This window comes from Lethenteron reissneri, chromosome 17, assembly GCF_015708825.2.
Source record: "Lethenteron reissneri isolate LAM-NWPU_2019-01 chromosome 17, ASM1570882v1, whole genome shotgun sequence".
In the NCBI taxonomy this organism is placed as follows: domain Eukaryota; kingdom Metazoa; phylum Chordata; class Hyperoartia; order Petromyzontiformes; family Petromyzontidae; genus Lethenteron; species Lethenteron reissneri.
In genome coordinates, this window is record NC_083795.1 from 7,002,663 (window position 1) to 7,027,111 (window position 24,449).

At 50.4% G+C, this 24,449-nt stretch overlaps 1 protein-coding gene across 1 annotated transcript in view; it reads left to right on the plus strand.

The window, feature by feature from the left end:
* The window catches only part of LOC133343410 (homeobox protein EMX1-like), a 51,347-nt gene that overhangs the window by 8,958 nt on the left and 17,940 nt on the right, over positions 1-24,449 (plus strand). The window contains exon 2 of the mRNA XM_061552991.1: positions 15,269-15,453. Within this exon, the coding sequence (XP_061408975.1) occupies positions 15,269-15,453 (185 nt within the window). The remainder of the gene's footprint in view (positions 1-15,268; positions 15,454-24,449) is intronic.

Below are 24,449 nucleotides of genomic sequence, written 5' to 3' on the forward strand. Positions count from 1 at the left end.
CTCTCTGCCATGAAGAAGGGCCATTGCCCGAAACGTCGCCTGTGACATGTATAGTTTTTCCCGTCTTTTTTTTTGGCGAATCCGCTGGGGGTTCTTGTTGTACTTTGTACACCGCTTGGCATCACGAAGACTGCTGAGTTTATTTTGCGTTGTTGGTTTGTGTTTGTAGAATGGTGATAGGCACTCCTCCCACAGCCCACTGGCAGTTGTGTTGCTAACACAGAATACGAAACAAAACACATAAGCAGACGATACGTCTCATTCGCATACGTGTACGTGTGTGTATATATGCACACACACACAGACCATCCCTTCTTGGAGTGCATCATTTTATGAGCCATCGATGCGCGCAAGCAAACTCTGGACCGACTTCGACGCCGAGTGTCTCATCGGCAGAGCCAGGCTTGCTTCATGAGCGTGTCAGCAATCATTCGGGGATGCTGCTGCATTGGCAGCGGTGCGCACAGGAACGATGTGACCATGGGGGGGGGGGGGACCAACAACTAAATTACACTGCCTTCAAAAGTTTAAACAAAAAAAAGATTTAACCGAGTTTTGGGCAATGGCAATTATTTATGTGATTTTTCGTGATTTTTATTCAATGTGCTACGAAGAAGGCTCGTTGCCTGAAACATTGCCTATTATATAATTTATTTGGTTGCGCGCGTTAGGACACAATGTGCCGTTCTATGATTTCACCCGAACTTTAACAAAGACAAAGATCCCCTGTATAACCTTTAACAGTCTCTTGGGGCCGTTAACGAGTACCTATGAATGCCGGCATGGCACTCGAGGGGGTGAGTGATCAATAACCACGCCCGGCTGCCTTGTCTCCCCCAATGCAAATGTTTACACGTAGCACCAGCTACTCATTCGAGGCTGAGTCTACCCATAGGGAGGCCCAGGACCGGTTCAAATATTCGCCACATGTTGGATCTCATGTGGGAACAAAACTCGGGTCATCGGGTTCGAACCGCGGTACGCTAGCAATTAATTACACCACCGCTACCCACACCGAACCTTACGCGCAGACACGAAGACTAAATCTCTCGTTTCGCCTTAACCGACAATAGGAGCAAGTGCTGTTAGCGAGTAGCACCTATGAAGGCCGGCACGGCACACGAGGGGGTGGGTGGCCAGCACCACGCCCTGCCACCGTCGTCTCTCCGAGTCGCGATGTTTACACACCGCACCAGATACTAATTTGCGGCTGAGTCGACCTAGGGGAGGCCCACGACCGTTTCAGACAATCGTCGCCGGTGTTGGCCGTGAGCGGGAATCGAACCCGGGTTTCTGCCGGCCCCGGTTCGTAGCTCAGCGCGCTAACCGTTCCCCACGCAAACACAACAACAACAACAACACAATCTAGATAGCCTCTTGTTGCAGCAGCCCTTTTGCCCACTTCAGCAATTGTTTCTTGCTGTGGTTGTCCCACCTGATGACGGACGCTTGTGTTGCGCCCGAAACGTCGTGATTTAATTTATTTTATTTTATACCTACGTGACTTTACCGACAGAACCAAAGAGTAACAACAACACACACACACACACCTGTGGTTGTGCGCTAATTTATGTGGACGCGTGTTTGAGTTCAAGGGATTTGTTCTCACAGTCATGCTCGCTAAACAATGCGCAGCACTGGCAACGACGAATCGGATTGTTTTTTTCTTCCTCCGTCGTAGGATGCGCCTCTGCGTAATTGGCTCACGATGCGCAACGCATACGCCGCACAACTCGAACGCTTAATGTGTTTTCAATCGAAGTTGATTGCTCCTCGGGCTATAATTCGTGTGACATAGCTGCCCGCTAATGAGCATACCAGGGGGAGGGGTGGCGGGGGGGGGCATAGCTGGTCCCGTTTGTAAGACGCACACGCAAAACGTGTGGCCGGTGCCAATAAAGTTGTACAAATATCTCTCTCACACACACACACACACCGGATTATAAGACGCATCTTGTTTTTTTCGTTTTACTTTAAAGGAATGAAAAAAATATATCTTCCGGAGGATGCGGTGCTGTTACGCACCTTGCTGTTCGCTAGCGTCAGAGTCGCGGGGGTTGCTGCGCGTGTGTGTGTGAGCTGTGTCGGCTACGCGTGAACCCACCGGCCGCTGGACTATCACGGCAGACTCGTGGCGAGCAAGGAATTCGAGAGTTCGCGATCGAATCATGAAAGTCGCGACGCGTTATCACCACGACGACAGCCACGCGGTCGCCGTGGTTGATGCCTGACGGACACACGACGTTCGTCCTGTGCAGCTACTGCGCGCAGCCTACAGGCCGGACGTTCCCACTTCACAGGCCGCATCGGACGCTCATTTAAGGCCGAGTCAACCCGAGGGAGGCCCGTGACAGGTGCGGATCGAGCGTGCTGACGATGTTGTGCACGAGCGATGGGGTGCAGGGTGCAGGGTTCGGACCCGGCTCGCCTGGCTCGCAGTGCGGTGCGCCACCGCTCCCCATCGCCAATCATCGATTTGCTTGCACGCAAACACAAAGGCAGAGATGCCCCGTATAGCTTCTGTTTAGCAGACTGTTGGGGTAAGTGCTCTTAGCGAGCGCCTATGGTGGCCCGCGCGGAGACGCGCGGAGGTGGGTGGCCAGCACCCACGCACGGCCGCCTTTGTATACCCAATGCCGACGTTTGCACACTTGTACCAGGTACTCATTTGCGGCTGAGTCGACCTAGGCGTTCATTTATCTGGTCACCGATGTTGGCTTGTGAGTGGGAATCGAACTCGCGTCGCGGTGTTTCGTCGCACAGAGCGCTGAGCAATTACACAGGTGCATCAGACGAGGACGACCAGACGCGCATACACACACAGACGCAGGTAAATGCGCAGCATAGAGGTACGTACACACGTACGGAGACGCACACACACTCAGACACACGTATAGACAGGAAAGGCCCACGCAGCCACACACACACACACAGGGACAGATGTTATATACAGTATATACAATTCACGTACACAGATACACATAGGCACTCACAGAGACACACAGGAAAGACGCACACAGGGACAGACACACAGACAGACACGGATACGCACACACACTCAGACACACATAGGCAGAGATCCAGCATAGGCAACGACACGCGTACACGCAAGGACACATACACACGGACACGTAAGAACGGCAAACACACACTGAAACGCGGACACGGATAAACACGCACGCGCACGCACACACTCAGACACGCACAGGCACACATCCAACTTAGACACACGCGTGGACGCGCATACACACAGGCACACGCGCGCACACATCCACACGCTGGTGGACGCTTGTAACCGAATGCAACGGCATTGCGCGACGCGGGTTGATGGGACGAGTATGGCGCGACATTTCTGGCAACAACAACAAAAATATCCGAAATGTCTCCGCGTGCCTCTGCTCGGACCCCCCCCCCCCCCCCCATCATCATCATCATCACAATTGCCGCGCTCACTCCCAGTGCTGGTGGCGGGAGGAGGAGGAGGAGGGGGACTTGCATCATGTTGGTTTGATGTGGGGGGGGGTGACCGCGTGTTGATTTATCGCCGCGCTTGTGAATAAAAAAATGTCGATGTCTGAACCCTGCTTCTGAATGACTCGCCACGTGTTCAATCGGGGGGGCGGGGTGGGGCGGGCGAGGGGGGTCATGTGGGGGGGGGGGGCGGACACAACTTTGGCAATGTTACCCAATAGGAACCCCGTGCCTTTCGCATTCCCAGACAAACTTAATTTGGAGAAAGTTACAAAAAAAATCATCGGCGGGTGATTCGAGCACGATCAGCTGTAGAATTGTTGGGATGCGATTTGGGGGGGTGGGGGGGGTGGAGCTAAACCGCCCATCGGTGCAGCGCGCTGCGCAGGGGAAATCTCATAAATTGGGGGATTCTATATGAGCAAAGAGCTATTTATTTATTTATTTCAGTCTGTGCTTGCGTGCGCCCATAAGAGGTCGTGCCAGCGGCATTCTGAAGCCCGTGGTGTTTGATCAAATACTGTCGGGCCTTCGTGATGAGTGCTTGTATTACATCTTTTTCTCGATGCATTGAGGGGGGATTGTTGAGCCGACACTTGTACGCCGCACTTGCCATGAGTGGAGAACGGAGGAGGGATACAAAGGCGTGCGGTATTCATCGTCAGCAGATGTTCACGCGGTGAAGGTGATGACGCCTGCTGCGTTGGCAGTGACGAACGCACACACAGGCAAACAACTCAACGCATTCGTAAATAACAACATTGTGGGCCTTAAAAAATAAAAAAATAACAATCGACGTTTCGGACAATGGCCCTTCTTCACAGCACATAGATGATCACGTAGAGAGGTCAGAAAGTCCATACATTAATTTTTAATTTATTTGATAATTTTGGTCGGTCGACTAAGTTGTTTGTTCGCGTATATACGGATGTGTGTGTGTGGGTGCGTGCCTTTATACTTCTGTATTTGTGTGTGAATGTGCGTACACGCGTGTCGCGGGTGCGCATGTTGTGTACTTGTTTGTGCCCTGGCCTATGTTCGTCGGTGTGTGTATGTGTCGTAGGGAGCGGTGGTGCAGCCGTTAGCGCGTTGCGCTACGAACCCTGCGACCCGGGTTCGATTCCCGCTCACGGTCAACAGCAGTGACGATTATCTGAACCGGTCCTGGGCCTCTCCTAGGTCGACTCAGCCTCAAATGAGTACCTGGTGCGGGGTGTTAAAATATTTGCACTGGAGAGACAAAGGCGGCCAGGCGTGGTGCTGGCCACCCAGCTCCGTGCGGGCTGTGCCCGGCCCTTATAGCTGCTCGCCAACAGCAATCGCCCCCAACAGTCTGTTCAAGGCTCCATGAGGGATCTGTGTGTATGCAAGCTTCTATGTATCTGCGTACACGTACTTGTGTATGTGTATATTTGTGTTACTGTGTGTATATATACGCGTATGTATATGTATACACAAATGTATATGTTCGTGTGCCGTACCGGCCTTAACAGCTGCTCGCTAACAGAACTTGCCCCGACAGTCTATACAGTATATAATACTTAACAACAACAACAACGAAAGTGAAGGGTGTTTGTGGTTGTTGGGTGGTGTAGCGGTTCGCGCACGGCACTACGAACCCGGTGACCCGAGTTCGAATCCCGCTCTACAGCCAACGACACAGGTTGACGAATAATTGAACCTCTGTCCTTCTCGTCTAACATGTCAACTCAATCTCAAACGAGTTGCTTGTGCGGCGTGTGGCGTGTTAACGTCATCACTGGGGAGACAAAGGCGGCGCTCGCCACATAATCCCACGTGTGCCGTATCCGGGCTTCAAAGCCACTACTCGCTAACAGCCACACAGCCAGTTGAAGACTGTACCGGGAGGTCCTTTGTCTCTGTGTGCCCATTTTCTCCCTGCGTCAGTTCCCATCGACGACCAATCGCCGGATCCCATTAAACAGATCTCAGGTTCAAGTGCAGGCCACGCGCGCAGTGTCCCTGCAGTGTTCTCCATGATGTCTGCAGACGGCTAATCAGCGCGAGTTGCATGCGTCGTCACATTTGGCCCCAATGCGCCGTGGCAATTGGACCACATGTTTGCTTGCTAGATTGTATAAAACACTCCATGTTTTATATATCTAGTTTAACATCTGTTTGTGTACTGTGTGTGTACAAGTACAGTCTTAAAGTCAGCCTGCTTATTTGACCATGCTTCACCACGCTGGGTCAGTACGAGTGGGTGGAGATAATATTTTTAAGACAGTAAATACTAGTACGATGTGCGTGATTTTATATATATGTATAGTACTATACAAACTGCATGCTGTAACCGCTTTTCATCTGCTTCAGCGTCACTAATGGTCGGCGTTGTTTTATTTTTAATATATTTGTGTTTGGCCCCGAGACACGTAACAATGTGGGACTTTATTCTGACTCTGCCCTATGATCAAAATCAATTGATAATCCGCACTGTCATTTTTATGGGCTCAATTCCGAGTGTTAGATGCTACGCAAGGGTTTGACTGTTCTATGCCAAATCCCATATAGTTAAAACTCCTTCTAAAACACCAACCCTATTTGTGCCATTTGTAAGTTTTAGAACTCTTCTGCAACATCAACATTTATATAAGTTAGTCGCGATCGTCTACGAACTGAACTTATAGCGTAACGTATAAATGTTTCGTGTTTAAGTGAATTATATAAATGCTGTTGGTACGTATATGCTGTTTGTACGCAGCATTCAAATCAGGCAAAAACGAGCAATTGAGGTGGTGATCAGCTCCGAGTCAGTGGCAGAAAGTCCACATTGCCGCGGCGAGGGCCAGGCCACTCCACACTGATAATAATGAAAGTAACAAAATCAATGAAGGCCGTTTTGTGAACATTTACAATTTATTTGAGACGCTTAATAAAAAAAAACAATAATTCGTCCTGCGGATGCATACAAAACAGAAAAAAACTCAGACCATTCCTTAAATGTCTATGGACGACCTCGGCGCTTATTTTTTATATATTAATTTTGTATTTCCCATCTTGGCGAGGTTCGCCACCTCGTGTTGACTCCGGTCCGCGTTCGATCTGTGCCCGAGGAGGCCGCAGTGCACAACACGATGGTTCGCGCCGTGACAGAGAAACGTCATGTGCGGGTTCGGCAGGACAGCGCGGTCGGGAAGGCATTCCGCCGAGGTGGATTGTTACATCGCAATCCCGGATCTGTGTGTGTGTGTGGTGGGGGAAGGAGGGAAGAGAGAGGGGGGGAGTTCATCCAGCAGTGGATTGATCATGGTTACTGCTGCTGTTGATGGTGACGATCGCGATGACACACGGTGTAGCGTGCAAATCCCACTCGCGGAGCGCTCACTAATTTTCCATCGCGTCACGCTGTAACCCCGCGCCTCTCTCTCCCTCTCGCAACTCGCCTGGCATGTTACACAAAGCGATGTCAAAATGTACACGCCGGTGACATGCCCGCATAATGATCGCTATTTAGCCTCAACGCCGGAGCTTCGCCGCCCTAATTCGCGAGCACCTGCAGGTGCCTCTTAATGAGCGTCTAATTAATTATCTTAGCCCGCCCGTCCGTCAGCGAGCAGTCATTGCAGACGGCGTGAGCTGTCGATCATCGAGCGGTTTGTCGCTGCGTTCTTTGCCGAATTATGTGTGCGACACTTTTTTCTGCTTCTGAATTGTCAATCACGGGAATATGTTGTTCAGGACTTTCCACTCCCCGAGTGCGCGTGTGTCTGTCTGTGTGTGTGTGAGAGAGAGAGAGTTAGTCAGCCTCAAACGAGTACATGGTGCGCTGCGTAAAAAACATCGACACGAGGGAGACAAAGGCGGCTGGGCGTGGTGCTGGCCACCCCCCCCCCTCCCCGTGTGCCGTTCTGGCCTTCACATGTGCTCGCTATACAGCACTTGCCCCAACAATCTGTTAAGGCTATGCGGGGGATCTTTGTTTTTTTAGTTAGAGTTCGGGGAACGCTGCGCTCCGAATTCAGCGGTCACGAGTTCGAGTCGCCCTTACGGCCAACAACAGCGGTGATTATCTTAACTGGTCCCATGCTTCTCTTAGGCCGACTCGTTATCAAACGATTGCCTCGTGTGATGCGTACACATCGCCGCTAGGGGAGACAAAGACGGTCGCGCGTGGCTCTGGCCATCACACCCGCTCGCGTGCCACACCGGCCTTCACAGTGCTTACTAACAGCACTTTCCCCAAGTCAGCCTGTTAAGGCTATATGGGGGATCTTTGTCTTTGTGTTAGACAGAGCGCTGTTGTCAAATTATTCCCATTCTGCTCTGCTGCCCCCTCTTCCCTCCCGCATAGTCTGGAACTCCTTTCCCCTGCAGTCCGTGCTGCCGACTCCCTGCCAATGTTCAAGTCCAGGTTCAGAAAACTTCCTTTTTACGCCGACCCACGACTCACTCGCTCTCTCTCTCTCTCGTTACAATATACACGTGTACACTCTTGATGTGCAGCGTTATTGGCATTACGTTGTATTTCGACGCTCTATACTTTCAAGTTGTATTTCAACGTATTGTATGTGGATAGAGCGTTAACAATATATGCACGACTATTTAAACCACGTCTCCCTACATCACGATGCTTTAAAAAAAATTGGAAAACTTTTGCCAATCCACTGCTGGATGAGGGCCTCTCCATGTTTGACCATACTTCACCACGCTCGTCATTGCGGGTTGGTGTGTGAAGTGTTTAGGAAAGTTCACGGGATCGGGGGAAGCTACCACGCGCCATCGATTTGATCGTTTCCGGGAATCGAACTCTGTTGAGCAGGTTCGGAGCGCAAGTGCGCTAACCACTGTGCCACCGCCCCTCCTAAAATAATAATCATCGTTTATATTTTGCTACGCGTCCACCAGTGGAATTGTAACTGTTTGCTAGAGATGGCATTGCATCGCGCGCTTTCGGATGCGCTTCTGCGGCCGTCTGGAACGCTTTCTCTTTCGATATTAAAAAGTAGCTGGAGCTGTGCACTTTTAAATCTAGACGGGAAATCACTTTCTGTAGAACTGCTTTTGTGTCTTAGTTTGTTGTCCCCCCCCCCGCGCACCTCCGATTGACACGGTTGACTACGTACAGTGCAAAATAAGTTCAACGTGCATGCACACAGCTGCTCGCACCTTCTTGGTTCTTTCGGTAAAGTCACGTAGAAGGGAAGTAATAAAATAATAAAAATAAAACATGATAAAATAATATAATATTTATTATGTTTTATTATTATTATTTTATTACTTCCCTTCTACGTGACTTTACCGAAAGAACCAAGAAGATGAAAATAAAATAATATAATATTTATTATGTTTTACTTTTATTATTTTATTACTTCCCTTCTACGTGACTTTACCGAAAGAACCAAGAAGATGAATCCCTGCAGTCACGAAAGCTTTAAATCGAAATTTAACAGCTAAATTTCACACGTTTGAATAATGGACAGCGTCACACCCTCGAGTGAATGTCGGAATTTCGTCGCGGCGTGCCGCTTTTTTTTTCTCCACAACGAGCGCACGACGAGACGGAGCGACTGCAACGTATCAACGACGTCCGCCGAAGCCGTCACGCCGCGTCACCGACGACTGTTCCGCAAAGTTGCCGGTGGCGTTGAGCGTCGACCGAATCCAGGCGATGGGAACGGCGCTCGCGGGCGTGACGGATCCCGCGCGAACGAATGGAGGGGGAACGAAGGGACATCGATCGGCTCGTGCCGGGGGGGGGGGGGGCAATGTCGGTTCTCGCAAAGAGTGACGCTTCTTCGATAGGCTCAGCATTATTTAAACACGAGTGGCGAGATGATCATAATTATTGTTGCTATTAATTGAACGCCCCTGAAGATAAATAAATACGTGAGTTTATTGATGAAATATTTTCGAACGATAGCTTGTGAACTAATTAGTTCGTAGTGTGATGTGCGACACACAACACGTGCAAGGGGCTTCGTGCACAGATTATTCCACCACGACCGCGTTCTGCTCGCATGGGTGTATACGCCAGCATCGGCGCAGAGTGGCACTCGCTCAGATGTAAGTTAAAGATGCATTACTTGAGTCAAAGCGACTTCGCGTGAGAGCAGGGGTCGGCTACCTACAGATTAACATAGTGTCCACAGACCAGCGTAGGGACACACAGATGAGACTAACACGAGACCTACAGATTAACATCATGTCCACAGACCAGTGTAGTGACACATTGATGAAACAAAAATGACTCTTCTTATAATTTTGTTCGCCCACCACTGGCGCTCGAGTGAGTTTAAATTCCGAGTCCAGTGGTAACAATTACCACTGGACTCGGAACAATAACAACTTAGTACCTAATTTATCGACCCTTCTCCTAGACCAGGATCTGAGCTCGCGCGCTTCTAATTGCCAAGGCAATGATCCCCCGCCCCCCCGTAAGACTACAACAGCCTCTGGCGCGAGCACCTACTACAACCACTCCCGAACGCCTTTGTCTCTCCAGTGGTAACGTTGACGCACCGCACCGGGTCGTAATTTAAGACTGAGTCGACCTAGCGGAGGCCCAGGGAGAGTTGAAAATATTCGCCGCTATTATCGGTCGTGAGCAGGAATCTAACTCGGATCGCCGCACGCTTGCTTGATGCGCAGCGATTCAGGAACTGTGATTGACGAGTGTTTGTGAATCCGTAAAATAAAGAACAACACGAGATGCGGTAGCTGAACGAGACGGAGCCTGTAAAATACAGACTCACAGTGAGACACAAATGAGCATCGTACAACGTGACCAGCGCGCTAACACGACTGGTGACGAGTTGAGTAGTTGAGTGATCCAACTTCTAAATTAGTTACTTCATGGCCGGAAGGCTGAACAATTGTCACACATGCAGTCGAGTCCATACGTAAAACTGGAAGAAAATCAAACACACCGAAACCCAACCGTGGTTAATCCATTGTTGGACCTTTGACCCACTCCCCCTCCAAGAGTTACGACTCCGAGATTGATGGCTCGAAGTCGTAGGTCGGTCTCAGCCAGAAGTCCCACGTTGCTCCGAGTCTCTCGCGAGAACGCTCCGTTACCAGCGCCGTCAAGTTGAGTCGCCTCCCGCGGAGTGTGACGCTAAAGCCGAAAGACGGCGCGAGAGAGAGAGAGAGAGAGAAAAATCAACAACCTCGCCACCGGTTGCTGAGTCGTAGTCACATCAGCGGTGTCCGTACAGCAGAACGCACGACCCGCGAGCGAGCGAGCGAGTGCGTGTGTTGTGTATATAGCTCAAGTAATAGTGGTGTAAGCGCCCTGCGCTACGAACCCGGCCACGGTTGACATCAACGTTGAGTATATGCACCGGTCGATGGTCTCCCCCCTAGGTTGACTCGGCCTCAAGCGAGCAACCTTGTGCGGTGTGTAAACATCGCCACCCTGGGAGACAAAGGCGGCCGGGCGTGGTTGGCGCGTGGTGCTGGCCACCCGCCACCCACACCCCCCCTAACTCCCAGCGTCCCAGCCTTCATAGGTGCTCGCGAAGCAGCATTTGCCCCAAACAGTCCCGTGTAGCTTCTATATATGGGGGGGGGGGGGGGGGGGTGGAATTGTTGTTTGTAACTGTCGATCTGTACGTGCGGCGATCAACGCCTTCAATCTCTGTCCTGTCTCTCTCTCTCTGTGCGAGCCGATCGCCCCTGGGCTCTCACGGCTGCTGTTATCTCGGCTGGCTTTGCTTGCTTTGCTTTCACACAAGCCGAGATCCACTGCCTCCCCCTCTCCCTACCACGCACCCTCCTTCGACACCGCAAACGGCTACGTACGAGTTGGTGGACGCACGGTTATAGGGAATGAGGACTTCGCAAACAACAACAACAGCAACGACGGCACAACAACAACAACAGGATTTCAACCGGGGCCGCGATGCTTATTGCAAACGGTTTCGTTATATTGCACACAACGGGCAGACTGATATATGACAACGCTACACACGGGAATGCACGCGGACGCGAACGCGTGTTCAACAGCAGCAACGAAAACAACAATGTATCCGTCACTCGTCACCACGGCGCAAGTGCCAGGCTAGGTGCCTTTTGCGGCCGTCGTGCGAAGCGTCGACGGCTCGCTGCTGCTGGGAAGGGTGCCATGGGGGGGGGGGGGGGGTCATTCCTCTCGGCGTCGACTGTCGTTTGGTCTGATGGGATGATCACGCGGCGTCTAAATCACCGCTGCTGTCTGAATGTCGCTAAATACGACCCCCGCGATGTCACTTGCGTGGGGAGCACAGGCTGCGGGTGCACGCGCGCGCGTGCGTTTGTGTTGGGAGCGGTGGCGCGGTGGTTAGCGCGCCGCGCTACGAACCTGGGCCACCCGAGTTCGATTCCCGCTCGCGGCCCAACACCGGTGACGATTATCTGAACCGGTCCTGGGCCTCTCGTAGGTTGACTCAGTCTCAAATGAGTACCTGGTGCGGTGTGTAAACACCGCCACTGGGGAGACAAAGGCGACCGGGCGTGTGCCGTGCCGGCCTTCAAAAATACTCGCTGACAGCACTTGCCCCAACAGTCCAGTGAGGTTATTCGGGGGCTCTTTGTCTTTGCCGTGGAGGTGGAAGGCTGTGTAATAATTCTACACTGTTGTGTATTAAATATTAAGATATCGTAGATGGTTAATACGCTATTCATAGTAAATATGAGCGTATTTGGCTGCTGTCAATTTCCACTTTATAATACGTACATTTTGTTGAGCTATCATTTTAGCTAGGACGCTTATGAAAAAGCGCCATATTAAATAGATCAGTGCGCCTACACCTGGTCAAATAAAAATAGTGAAAATAGTTTCCGTGAATGACACGTGGAGTGTGGTGCGTGTTGTTTACGAGCCGGGCGCTTGAATTCCGCGCATCTCGAACGATGCAGTCGCAATAACACCGTGGTCGTTGTTGACAGCCCCATGTCAATCCACCGCTGGATGAAGGCCATCCTGTAGGCCCGAGGGTTGTTCGACCACACGTCAGCCACGCGAGTCGTTGCAAGCCGGGACGACGAATCGAACTCGGGTTGATTGAGCTTCAGATCAAATCGCTGGTAATCGCTGCGTCACCGCTCCGCACATGCAACGCAGTGGTATAGTTTAATGCGTAGGAGGCTTTCGCGACCAATATCATAAATAATGCAGGTTTTTTTCGGGGGGGGGGTTAGATCGCGTAAATATTGAAATGTGCCGTTAAACCCTCCACCACCCGACGCAGCCAATTAGTAAGGTTCGTCACGTAAACAGAACGTTCCAATTCATTACTTGTTGTGGATTTGCTCTCCAACACACCGGTGTGCTGGACTATTGACGAATTGGCCACGTTCTATTTACGTCCCAAACCTTACTAATTGGCTGTGTCGGGTGGTGGAGGGTTTAACGACACATTTATATTTAAGTGATCTAACCCCCCAAAAAAACCTGTCGCACGGGTCAGTTGAGCTATATATTTAGCACCAAATGTAATTATAACCACAACCAGTTCATTCAAATGTCTCAATGCGCTCGAATTAGAGGTCACATATGCGCGGCCAGGCAAATGCACGAGGATGAGATAGGTAATGATGCTTATCTATAACCCGTTGAAAATACCGGTTAAAACCATTCGCCACTGTCATTGGTTGTGAGCGGGATTAACGCAACGTGCTAACCGTTTCCCCACCGCTCCCCATACCAAACACGCACTTTTACCATAAAAAAACCAAAGATCTCCACTTTATAGCTTGAACAGGCTTCTGGGGCAAGTGCTGTTAGGGAGCACCTATAAAGCCTGTGTAACGGTACACGATGGGTGACCAGCACCACGAACACCGCGCCACAAGAACACGTACACACCGCAACACACGCAACATACCAAAACGCGCGTGCACACGGAAATAAACAAATACACACACACACACGCACATACACACCGGAACACGCTACTACTAATGGCAACCACAACAACAAACACACCACACACACGGGCACGCATTACGGGCAAACGCATTAAACAAAAAGGCAGGACTAATTGTACATGGCCTTAGAGAGTGTTGCGGAAAGTGTTGTTCGCGAGCACCTATTAAGGGCACCGATGCACGCTAGGGGATAGTGTGGCCAGCGTCACGCTCACACGACCGTCTGATGTTCTCTCTGCTGTCGATGTTCACGCAGCCAATCAGCGCACCTCGTTCACGGCTATGTCGACCTAGGGGAGGCCCAGACCACGTTCATGTATCTTAATGGTGTCGTTTATGGTGGCTTGGAACTGAGCCTAGTGATCGGAAAAGTAGTGTAATTGTATGTGTACACACATATATACGCACGCAGACAAACGGATGCGATCGTATGTGTAAATCATGCGTTATACTCTATGTAAGTGCCGCTTCCATTTCCTTTCCGCGAATTTCGCGATTCCTACGTTCATCAGAATTATCTTGAACCTTCGTCAGCTTAGCAGCGTCACACAGAATATGTGTGTGCGTGTGTGCGTGTGTGTGCACGCACTCGTTATGCAACGTTACACAATTACGCCTTCAACGATTCGCAATAAAGGTTCTCATGGTCTTGCGATCCCAAGAGATCGTCTTACTTATCCCCCGACATCGCCCACCCGCAGGCCAGGAGTGGTAATAGTTGACGTCTGCTTGTATAGTCAGCCCGACGTCCTTACTAGCTCGTGCCAGACCGTCTCACGGACGGTTCGAAACTTACATTTCTAAAATACAGCCCTTAATTAGAGGAAAAACAATCAGACAAACTGAATGTCACGAGTGACCTTGCAGCCTCCTTGAGCCTTAACCCCCTCCCGATAATATCACGAAAATGACTTCGTGTGGGCATCGAGGTGCCATACCCTGGCTCTCCAGGAGAAGGCAGTACAGCAAGTTGACTCGTCTCCATCTGTTTACAATTGCGCGGGGGATTGAGCGTTGCCCCCTCGCGCGCGTGGGATTTTCTCCGGATGCCCCGGTTTCTGCTCACTTTTATTAGCACTCTCAATTAATATTTTAAGAAAGCATCTTAAAATAAAAATCCGAAGCAGGACCCTCCTGAAAAAATAGTTATAGGATGCAGCGTGACTTTCCTGGAACAGTAAATACATTAACTATTATCATGTAGAAAACATTCGGTCACGGTTTTTTTTTTTACGTAGGTTAAGGTTCGAAGGTCGTGTCATTTTCTTCATCATCATCATCATCGGCACCACAGGCCAGAGCTTCGTAGTCGGTGCGTCTCAGATGAAGTCCCGACAGGTGGGCCGTGGTATTTTCAGACTTCTTCATACGAACGGAGCTCACCTCGCTGTTCGCAAACTCGGGATAGACGAACCCACGGGGCTGTGCAGTGGCCGATCAAGGCCCCGACGTCCCATCTCTCGCCCTCGCCACTCCATTGGCTGTGCACGCGCAGTGCGGCAGCAGCCTCCAGCCCCGCATTACCTCTCACCCACCCACCCACATTTGGGATGTGTGTTTGTTCGGTGAGCCTGGAAGATCGAGGAAGCTCCAAAGTGCCGCGTGCCGTGGAATGAACGAAGTTGAGGAGTAGTCGGCCATTGGCCACCGATTGCTCCCGGTCAGAATGAGCACTCAATCGATCGCTGTAAGACGGGAATTACTCAAGTAAACGGTGCGTGCAATGGACAGGCGATAGCTATCTCTCTCACACACACACGGAACAAATTCACGTTCTTATACCTTCGCCCGAATCATGTCTGTCCATGCAATATTCAATAACCATTGCGTGGACCAACTCTCGTTCTCTCTCCTTCCGCCTCCCCACCCCTCTACCCCGACCCTACACCCCCCTCCCTCCCTCCCCGGCGCATTGCGCACAACTCAGGGCCCGAGACCGGCCACGAAGGGCTGCTCTTTCCGGGTCCGTTCGCTCGCAAGCCGAAGCGCATCCGCACGGCGTTCTCGCCGTCGCAGCTGCTGCGCCTGGAGCACGCGTTCGAGAAGAACCACTACGTGGTGGGCAGCGAGCGCAAGCAACTCGCCAGCAGCCTCAGCCTCACCGAGACGCAGGTGCCTTGCCTTCGCTTCGTTTTGTTTCGTGTTTTGTTTGTAGTTTTGCACGCGATTTCATCTGAAGCTGAATTAGGAACCCAAGTTCGATTCCCGGGCCGCGCCTCGCATCGGCGGCGAGCGGTATCTGAACCTGTTCCCTGCTTGTGCCGACGTGGGGGTTGAAGTATGGTCAAACTACCATCGTGCCCACATGCCCTAGGAAGGCCTTCATCCAGCAGTGGATTAACAAAGGGCTGTAAAGAACTACTACGGAATTATTACGACTACATCGTCTGCGATGCGCACAACTCGATCAGCCGACTCGTGAGCATCACGCCCCAAGCTGTACGTGATACGCATGCGAATTACTTAATTATTTAGCTATATTATTTGACCAGCTAAGGCCCACTGAGCTCTATAGCTCTTTTAGAAAAGCGACCTGGCGATCACAAATGACAGCTCAGCGAAGTGGCTTATCACGTGGAAATGCACAGCAGCCAAATACCTTAAACGCGTGATGTTGATTCTAAATGTGGATGGAAAAACTGGAGGACCAGGGGAAAATCAACGCGACTACGGGGAGAGAGAACTTGCAGACTTCAGTTATAGAGCAGGAGTCAGGGTCGGGATGGAACCCATGCGCTCCTGTACACCAGGCGAGAGAGATAGCATCTCGTCACCGTGACTACTGCCCCTTTTGCCAATACACAGCTGGATTGGCAAAAGGGGTCGATTGAACACACACCTGTGGAGCACGCTGATCACTGCTGATTGGACATTGGCAGGTGGGGTTCTACGACGCGTAACTACACCTGTGGTTTTTTTTTTGTGGTGGTGGTAGTGGCCACTCATCCAAGCGCCATCCAGGTCGGTGATTCTGCCCAGCGGTGGTGCGTTCGCCGCTTTGTCCTAGAGGTTTCGCGGTTCTATTCCAGCGGCCACCCTGATTATTACTGTGGGTGTACTGGCCGTACAAACACCCACCCTCTACTGCGCAATGGACGTTAAAGATCCCTGATGTTATGCGCAAGAGTCGGGGCCTATTGTGTTGCAGGCGTCTGAACGCAAATTTACCAAATATGAAAAGAATCGCCCGCAAATGACTCCTACGGCGAAAACATGGCAGGACCCTCCTGAAAACGAGTCAAGACACTCAGTGAGGATTTCTTGACTTAAATAAATAGGTGATAATAATGCGTGATGGGATCGGCATATTCGGGGTAATTAAGTCACGGGCAGGTGATTATCACGGGGGGCTTGATTTATCACTTAGTTTTTTTTTACCGGATCGTTAGAAGACTTTAGATGGACACGTCTCTAGAGTTGACACAGTCGTCGCGAGACGTATACTCAATGTGGTGTGCCGGGTGCAGAAATAGTTCCCGGGTCACTGAAACCGACAGACCAGGCTAAAAGGAGGGCCCAATTTATTGCAACTACACCCATCATCATCATCATCATCGCCATCATCATCGTCGTCGTCGTCGTTATTATCATCATTGTCGTCGTCGTCGTTATCATCATCACAATACGGCCGGTGATTCGAGAAACAAAGCAAGTTGCACGTGGATGAGCGACAAACATGGAAGTTAGCAGCAACGTTCCTCAAAATGTGATGTGCTATGAAGACGGGCCATTGCCCGAAACGTCGCCGGTTGTGTTTAGTTTTGTTGTTAATTGCGCTTGTGCACTAATGCTAACGCAGCAGCGGCAGCAGCAGCACAATGAGTTAATTTCCGAAATGTAAACGGTTGTTTGATCTGGAGAGCGGGAAAACGTTTAATAACGCACCGATTGCTTGGTTGGGTTGTGATTTGATCGCTAGAGATGCCTTTTTGGCAGACCACTTAACCACAAGTAGTTGTAAGCTCATGATCTTCCGACTGACTAATTTAAAAGACGTTTGACATCATCATTATCTTTACAATGCCACCGTCGGTATATTGAAAGGCATTTGGCCATTCATTTCGCGTTTAAATAGCGAATCAAGTGTTGGCCAAGGATCAGTGCCTTCCATGCGCAGCGCTGAGATGAACAGACGACCCCGAAGCTGTTCGTGTCTAACTTATATTATCACCAACATACGTCACACTAGTAATCATACATTCACAATAATGATTCACATACGCAGTCAATGGGCGCACGTATATTCTTTATAGCATACACATCTACTGTCCATACATAACGAACCCCGTGTAGCCACACAGACTTCTGCGGAAAGCGATTTTAAGCGAACGTCTGTCAACGACTAAGAAGTCGTTAGTTGCTTAAAGTGTGAGTCGATGTGAGTCGACCTGGGAGAGGCTCACATTGAGATTAAATTCGGCAACGACGTTTCTATCCGTGGCCGGGAATCGAACTCAGCTCACTCGGTTCAATGCGCAGTACGCTAACCGCTGCACCACCGCCACCCCCCTCCCAACCCACCTCACCCCCCGGAACCATAATGCACACACACACACACGCACGCACACGCACGCACACACACACACACACGCACGCGCACACACACGCACGCGCACACACACGCACACGCACGCACACACACACACGCGCACACACACACGCACGCACACACACACACGCACACACACGCACACGCACGCACACACACGCACACACGCACGCACACACACGCACACACGCACACACGCACGCACGTACCCTTTCACGCAATAATCCAGAGAGAGGCGGACTAAGGCAGATTTAGGATCGTTAGGGTTTAATCTCAACGCCCGGGGCTTACAGAGCGAGGCTGTCGCTTGTTTCGTGATTCTCGGGGAGCAGTTTTAATGCCACAGGCTCAGAGAGACAAACGATGGCGTATTTATGGGGGGGGGGTGTAGCGTTCGTTTTTTTTACATTCTCCACTCGTAACGTACGAGCGGCCTAGCCGCGAGATACCAAACATTAGCAATGCAACTGAACGCATTCGTCAATAACAACCGTGCGGCCTTGAAAATAATAAAGTGTAGGGTTAGACGACGTTTTGGGGAACGGTCCTTCCGCATGGCGCATGCGCTGCGATGAAAGGGCGCCGTTGATCATTGGGTCGACGTCTCATTGTGCATCGTGCCAACGAAGCAGCGGCAGCAGCGGCAGCAGCGGCAGCATTAGCAAAGTAATTTTTTTTCAAATAATAAATACAGATAACACCACCCATCCTCACCGCCGTTGATCCACAGCGGGTTTATTAAATGTGTGTGTGGGGGGGGTCGCAGTTTAAGGGGCGACGATTCGATGCAATAATTCGCGCTGCCTCGTTTGTTTTTACCGCTCGTCTGTATTGTTCGTGTTGGCGCCGTTAGCTCTAGATGCAACATTCGGACACGTTTTGTGTAACTCGTGAATCAATCGGTTCTTACGCGATTCCACGTCGCAATCGTGAGCGCAACGAGCAAACACTGGGTAACCCGCTCGAGGCTGAGTCGATCTAGGGGAGAGCCAGGGCAGGGTTAGATACCACTTGCCATTATTAATCCATGTTTTATTCGGGTTAGGCCACACGTGTTGAGTGGTTTTATACCAACAAATATTGCTGTGAACCCTCCACCATCATGGCGAGATTGCCACGTTTACACAGACAACATTATTTATACTTAGCCAAATGTGTTGATCCAATTCTCATCGATAAAACTCCCGCTCACGGGTAACTTAAGACTTTCCTGCACTGAATTTGACATCAATATCGAGGACGTTTCACTCAAACTACTTTGAACTTCATCCGATAATTCATGACAAATATTTGTTTTTATCCTGGGCCGTGGATTGAACCGAGGTTATTCTGGATTGTGGCGGAGAGCCGTACACAGACATTCACGTCCGCACATGAATTTTATACACTGCAGTATATATATAGTACACGTGGTTTGCTCGTTAAATGAGCGTGAAAAAAAACCGCTCGTAGCAAGCTTACGACTATGAGATATTGGTGTTAATTCCACATTCCTATGGCTGGAGTTAGTCTATAACAACAATACAAGCTGCTACTGATATACGATCAAAGGGGAGACGGAGATCTGTTCTACACCTACATAGGGCAAGTTTAACACTAAACGTGACATCCGGCTCATACAGAACGGCACTCGTGTGCAGGTCCAAACTTAGATTCGTAAACATGGTCAAGGTGCAACCCTGAAATGTTTTGCCAACGCCACTGCTGCCGGAAGAGCCTCTACTACAGAGGGAACTCCAGATAATCATTAGATCGTGTTTGGGTTACTCTATTTTCAGACGTCTTGGAAGAGGAGATTATATATATATACGCACAGTTTAATATTTGTATATTTTGTCATGGTAACGCATTAATAGGTCGATTGTGTATTGTATGCAGCGGTAGAGAGAGCATGTTCTTGGTCGCGTTATTCAGGGGGGTTATTGTAATTCACTTCGTCAACTTAACGCACTCACGAACACAAAGATCCCCCGTATAGACATTAACAGGCTGTAGGGGCAAGTGCTGTTAGCGAGCACCTATTAAGGCCGCCACGGCACACGAAGGGGTGGGAGGCCAGCACTACGCCCGGCCGCCTTTGTCTCCCTAGTGGCGATGTTTACACGCCGCACAAGGTATTCATTTGAGGCTGAGTCGACCTATGGGAGGCCCAGGAACGCCTTTAGGTAATCGTCACCGGTGTCGGCCGTGAGCGGGAATCGAACTCGGTTCGCCGGGTTCGCAACGCAGCGTAGCGCTAACCGCTGCACCACCGCTCCCCACAGGCGCGCGCGCACACACACACACAGCACTGACGAAAAATCCACTTAGTCCTAAGCATGGAGAGTCGTGTTTTTTTTCTTCTTCTTCTCAGTAACATCGAGTGAGCGCATCACACACACAGTGCTGGCAATCGCGAATACACTAACTTTAGAAATCCATAGGTCGGGCAGCCAAAGCAATGACCACGTGTGTCCTACTCATTGCCCTGTTGTACCCGGCCGCGCGCAGCTCGAGTGGGTGATGCATTTCACAATGTGGACACCGACTGCCTCTTTCGTCAGTCAGTGCACTGCTGGGCGAGGACCTCCCCCACGCCTCCGTCGGCCGTGGATTTGGGGGGGGGGACGAAATTTGTATGAGCACGTTTGACTATGTACTTTACGAAAAAAAAGTTCAACATACGTACGTTATGTTCGTATGTACGTATGTAAAATGCATAGGTGTGTGCACATGTGACGATGATCTGAACCTGTCCCGAGCCTCGCCTCGGTCGACGCAACCTCCAATGAGCGCCCGGTGCGATGTGTTCACGTCGCCGCTGATGGCCACCCACCCCCTCGTGTGTGTCGTGCCGGCCTTGCTCAGAGGTTCTAGATTTGAAGCTTTCGTGACTGCAAGGATTCATACTCTTAGGTTTTGTCGGTAAAGTCACGTAGGTAAAAAATGAAATTAAAATTAATAAAAGTAATAATTGAAATAAAATAATAAAATTGCCCAAAGGTACTCCTCGCGCACAGCACTTGTTCCTGCAGTCTGCGTTAAGGCTACACGGGGAATGTGGCTTTATCTTCGCCGTACGTACAATTCAGACTCAGAACATGTCTTTATACTGGAGGAATACGATGAGCTATGAAGCTCTTTTTTGACAGTGGTCCAGTAGTTGGCTGGGTGGCCCCGGGTCTGTTCGCTGGCTCGAGTCTATACCCCCCCTCCCTCCCCCCCCCCCCCCCCATTAATTGGATTAAAAAAAACACTTAAAAAATAAAAACCCAATCCAGGACCCTCCTGCAAAAGAGTCATCCGACTCAGCGTGGCTTTCCTGGATGGATCAATAAATACAAATATTTGTTTTTTCATCACCCACCTCTGCCCCTCCACATTGGCGACAGATGCTCTCCATCAGGAAGAAACTTGTGGATTGTATTTGGAAATGGATGTTGTTATGTATGTTGAACTTATTTCACACCGTACGGAGCCAACTGTACAAATCGGAGGTGCGGGGGAAGGACAACAAACTAAACTCAACAAGCAGAGAGTTCGTTTTAGATTTAAAAGTGCGTAACTCCAGTGTGCGTCCTAATGTCGGGAGGGAGAGCGTTCCAGACGGCCGCAGAAGCGCATCTGAAAGCGCGCGGTGCAGTGGCCGTCTTTGCTCGATCAAATAGAGGCTTTAGCGCTCTGCAACTCTTGACAATCGCTTGCCCTCTCCCGTAACGAGTTGCTGCTGCTGCAGTATACAATAACGTCCGTCATCAGCCTAGGGTACTCATCGAGCAGTGTTAAGCAGGCATACGAGTACAAATGTACTCACACAGACACATTGGCAGTACGACAGTACTCACATAAATACACGCGCATATATACTCGCGTTAATATATATACACACACACCGGTACTTGAATCCAGTATTACAATTAAAAACTGAACGCATATATACGCAGAATAGCATGCTTGCTGGTACGCATAATGTGCCCAATACCTGCAGCGCTTGGAGCAATTGTGCACTGTGTACGACTCATCAACTGTGTACGACTCATCACAGGAATGTAGATCATGGATCAACTCATCAACGGTGTACGACTCATCACAGGAATGTCGATCAGAGATAAAATCATCAAGTGCGGACCACTCATCGCAGGGCTGTCGATCATGGATCAACTCATCAACTGTGTACGACTCATCACAGGACTGTCGATCATGGATAAACTCATCAACTGTGTACGACTCATCACAGGAATGTCGATCAGAGATAAAATCATCAAGTGCGGACCACTCATCGCAGGGCTGCCGATCATGGATCAACTCATCAACTGTGTACGACTCATCACAGGACTGTCGATCATGGATCAACTCATCAACGGTGTTCAACTCATCACAGGAATGTAGATCGGAGGTTACCACTCGGATTTCTTTGCGCTTCTTGCCGAGCTCGGCTCTGCGAGTTTGCACCGTTTAATCACAGAGACACGAGCGCTGGGATTAATTAAATGACAACGGCAGCTTCAGTTTATAGCGGCATGAAGGATTTAGTGGGAGGGGGAGGTCGGCGCTAATTGAGAACATTTGTGAAGATTTCTGTCTGTTCCACTGACAAATTTGAAATTAGTCAGCATGATGGTAATACTAATTAAAGGTATATTTGTTATTCCACTGCTGGATGAAGGCCTCCCCCACGCCGCGTCAAACACAGGGTTGTTTTGACCATACTTCACCACACTGGTCAGCGCGTGTTGACGAAGGGGGTGGGTGACCCAGGACTGGTTCGGATATCGTTCACCACCGAGCGAAATTAGCCGTGGCCTGGAATTGAACCGAGACGGCCGAGTTTGTGACGCAGTGCGCTCATCGCTGCGTCGCCGCTCAAACACACCGCGGTGATTTGTTATTATTTGATTGTACGACTCAAATGAAACGAATTCTCAGCCAGGTTTTCTACGCTCGTTTTTTTTGTTACTTTTGCGCTCCGTAAATATCCGTAGCAAAAAAAAACCCGATGTTGCATTGCGACATCGTTTACCTGCGTATTCACCGTCCGGCATGATCACTCCACTGCTGGATGAAAGCCCTCCACCCCCCTCCTCCTCAATCGCCCTCGACGCGGTTATTCTCCCGCAATTTACAATTCGGAATTTAAAAAAAGCCATTCCGCGTTAAAATCGGTCTCCAGCGCACGACAGTGAAGAGAGCGTAGGGATTCTAGATTTGAAGCTTCCGTGACTGCAAGGATCCATACTCTTAGTTCTTTCGGTAAAGTCACGTAGGTAAAAAATGAAATTAAAATTAATAATTGCTGTGACGGTTTCACCTGAAGACGGAAGCTTGTGTTGCCTCCGAAACGTCGTGCTTTTATTGTTTTATTTTTTATTAATTTCATTTTTTTACCTACGTGACTTTAGGGAAAGAACTAAGAGTATCGAGCGTAGGGACACAACGCGAGCAGGCGGCGTGACGAGGCCGCGCAAGGTCGCGAGTGAGCGGCGGTTCACCCCCCGGGACTGATCCGAGTACCGAGTCCTCAGTGGCGGGGGGTGTAGGCGGGGGGGTCTTTATCTCGCCCCCGACTCGCTGCAGCTGCGGACGCCAACGCCTCCTCCTCCTTCCTCCGCCTGGAGCCATCTACTCATCACGAGTCACCCAATGCAGTTGTAGGGCCCCCGGCGTGGAGCGTTGGGGAACGTGCCGTGAGCAGCCGCGACGTTGATAGGCCGACACGGCGCACGACGGAGCGCTGTGGATGTCGCAACAACGCGTGGCCGTCTTTGTATGCAGCGCACCTAAGCGGACTTTGGTGATGGCCGGTGTCGGTTTTGATGACACCGCTCGCTACTGATGGGTTATTGGAACATCGCAGTAATCACTGCAACCGCCAGCGCCCACACACACACACTCACACACACTCTCACACATACACTCACATACACACACACACTCACACACTCACACACATACACACTCATACACATACATATACACTCACACACACTCACACACACTCACGCAGACATACAGTACTCACACACATACATACACACACACATACACACACTCACACACACATACTCACACACATACATATACACACACACTCACACACTCACACACTCACTCACACACTCACACACACATACACACATACACACACTGTCTCTCATCGCACACGCGGAGACGCGTACTTGAGTGGTAGCTGAACCGATGCTGGCTCCCCCTTAGGTCGACTACGCCTCAGACTAAATACCTCGGGCCCAGTGCTGCCGGCGGCACTTGGGAGACAAAGGCGGCCGAGTGTACTTGTAACCGTGCCATACACACTGCACTTGTCCCGACAGTCTGTATACTGCACAGTACATATAGACTGCATAGACGAGGCTGACAGTGGGATGTATGCTGTTCGTGAAACACGTGTACACGCAAACCGCATTCACCACACGCACACACACACGCACGCGCACGCAATGTCGGAGTGATCATACACGCGCAAGGGGATTCTTTTGGACAGCAACATTTGGGAGAAACCCTCGGATCCGTCCTCCCGTAACGCCCCGCACATCACGCGATGTCACAACGGCGGGTGTTGATG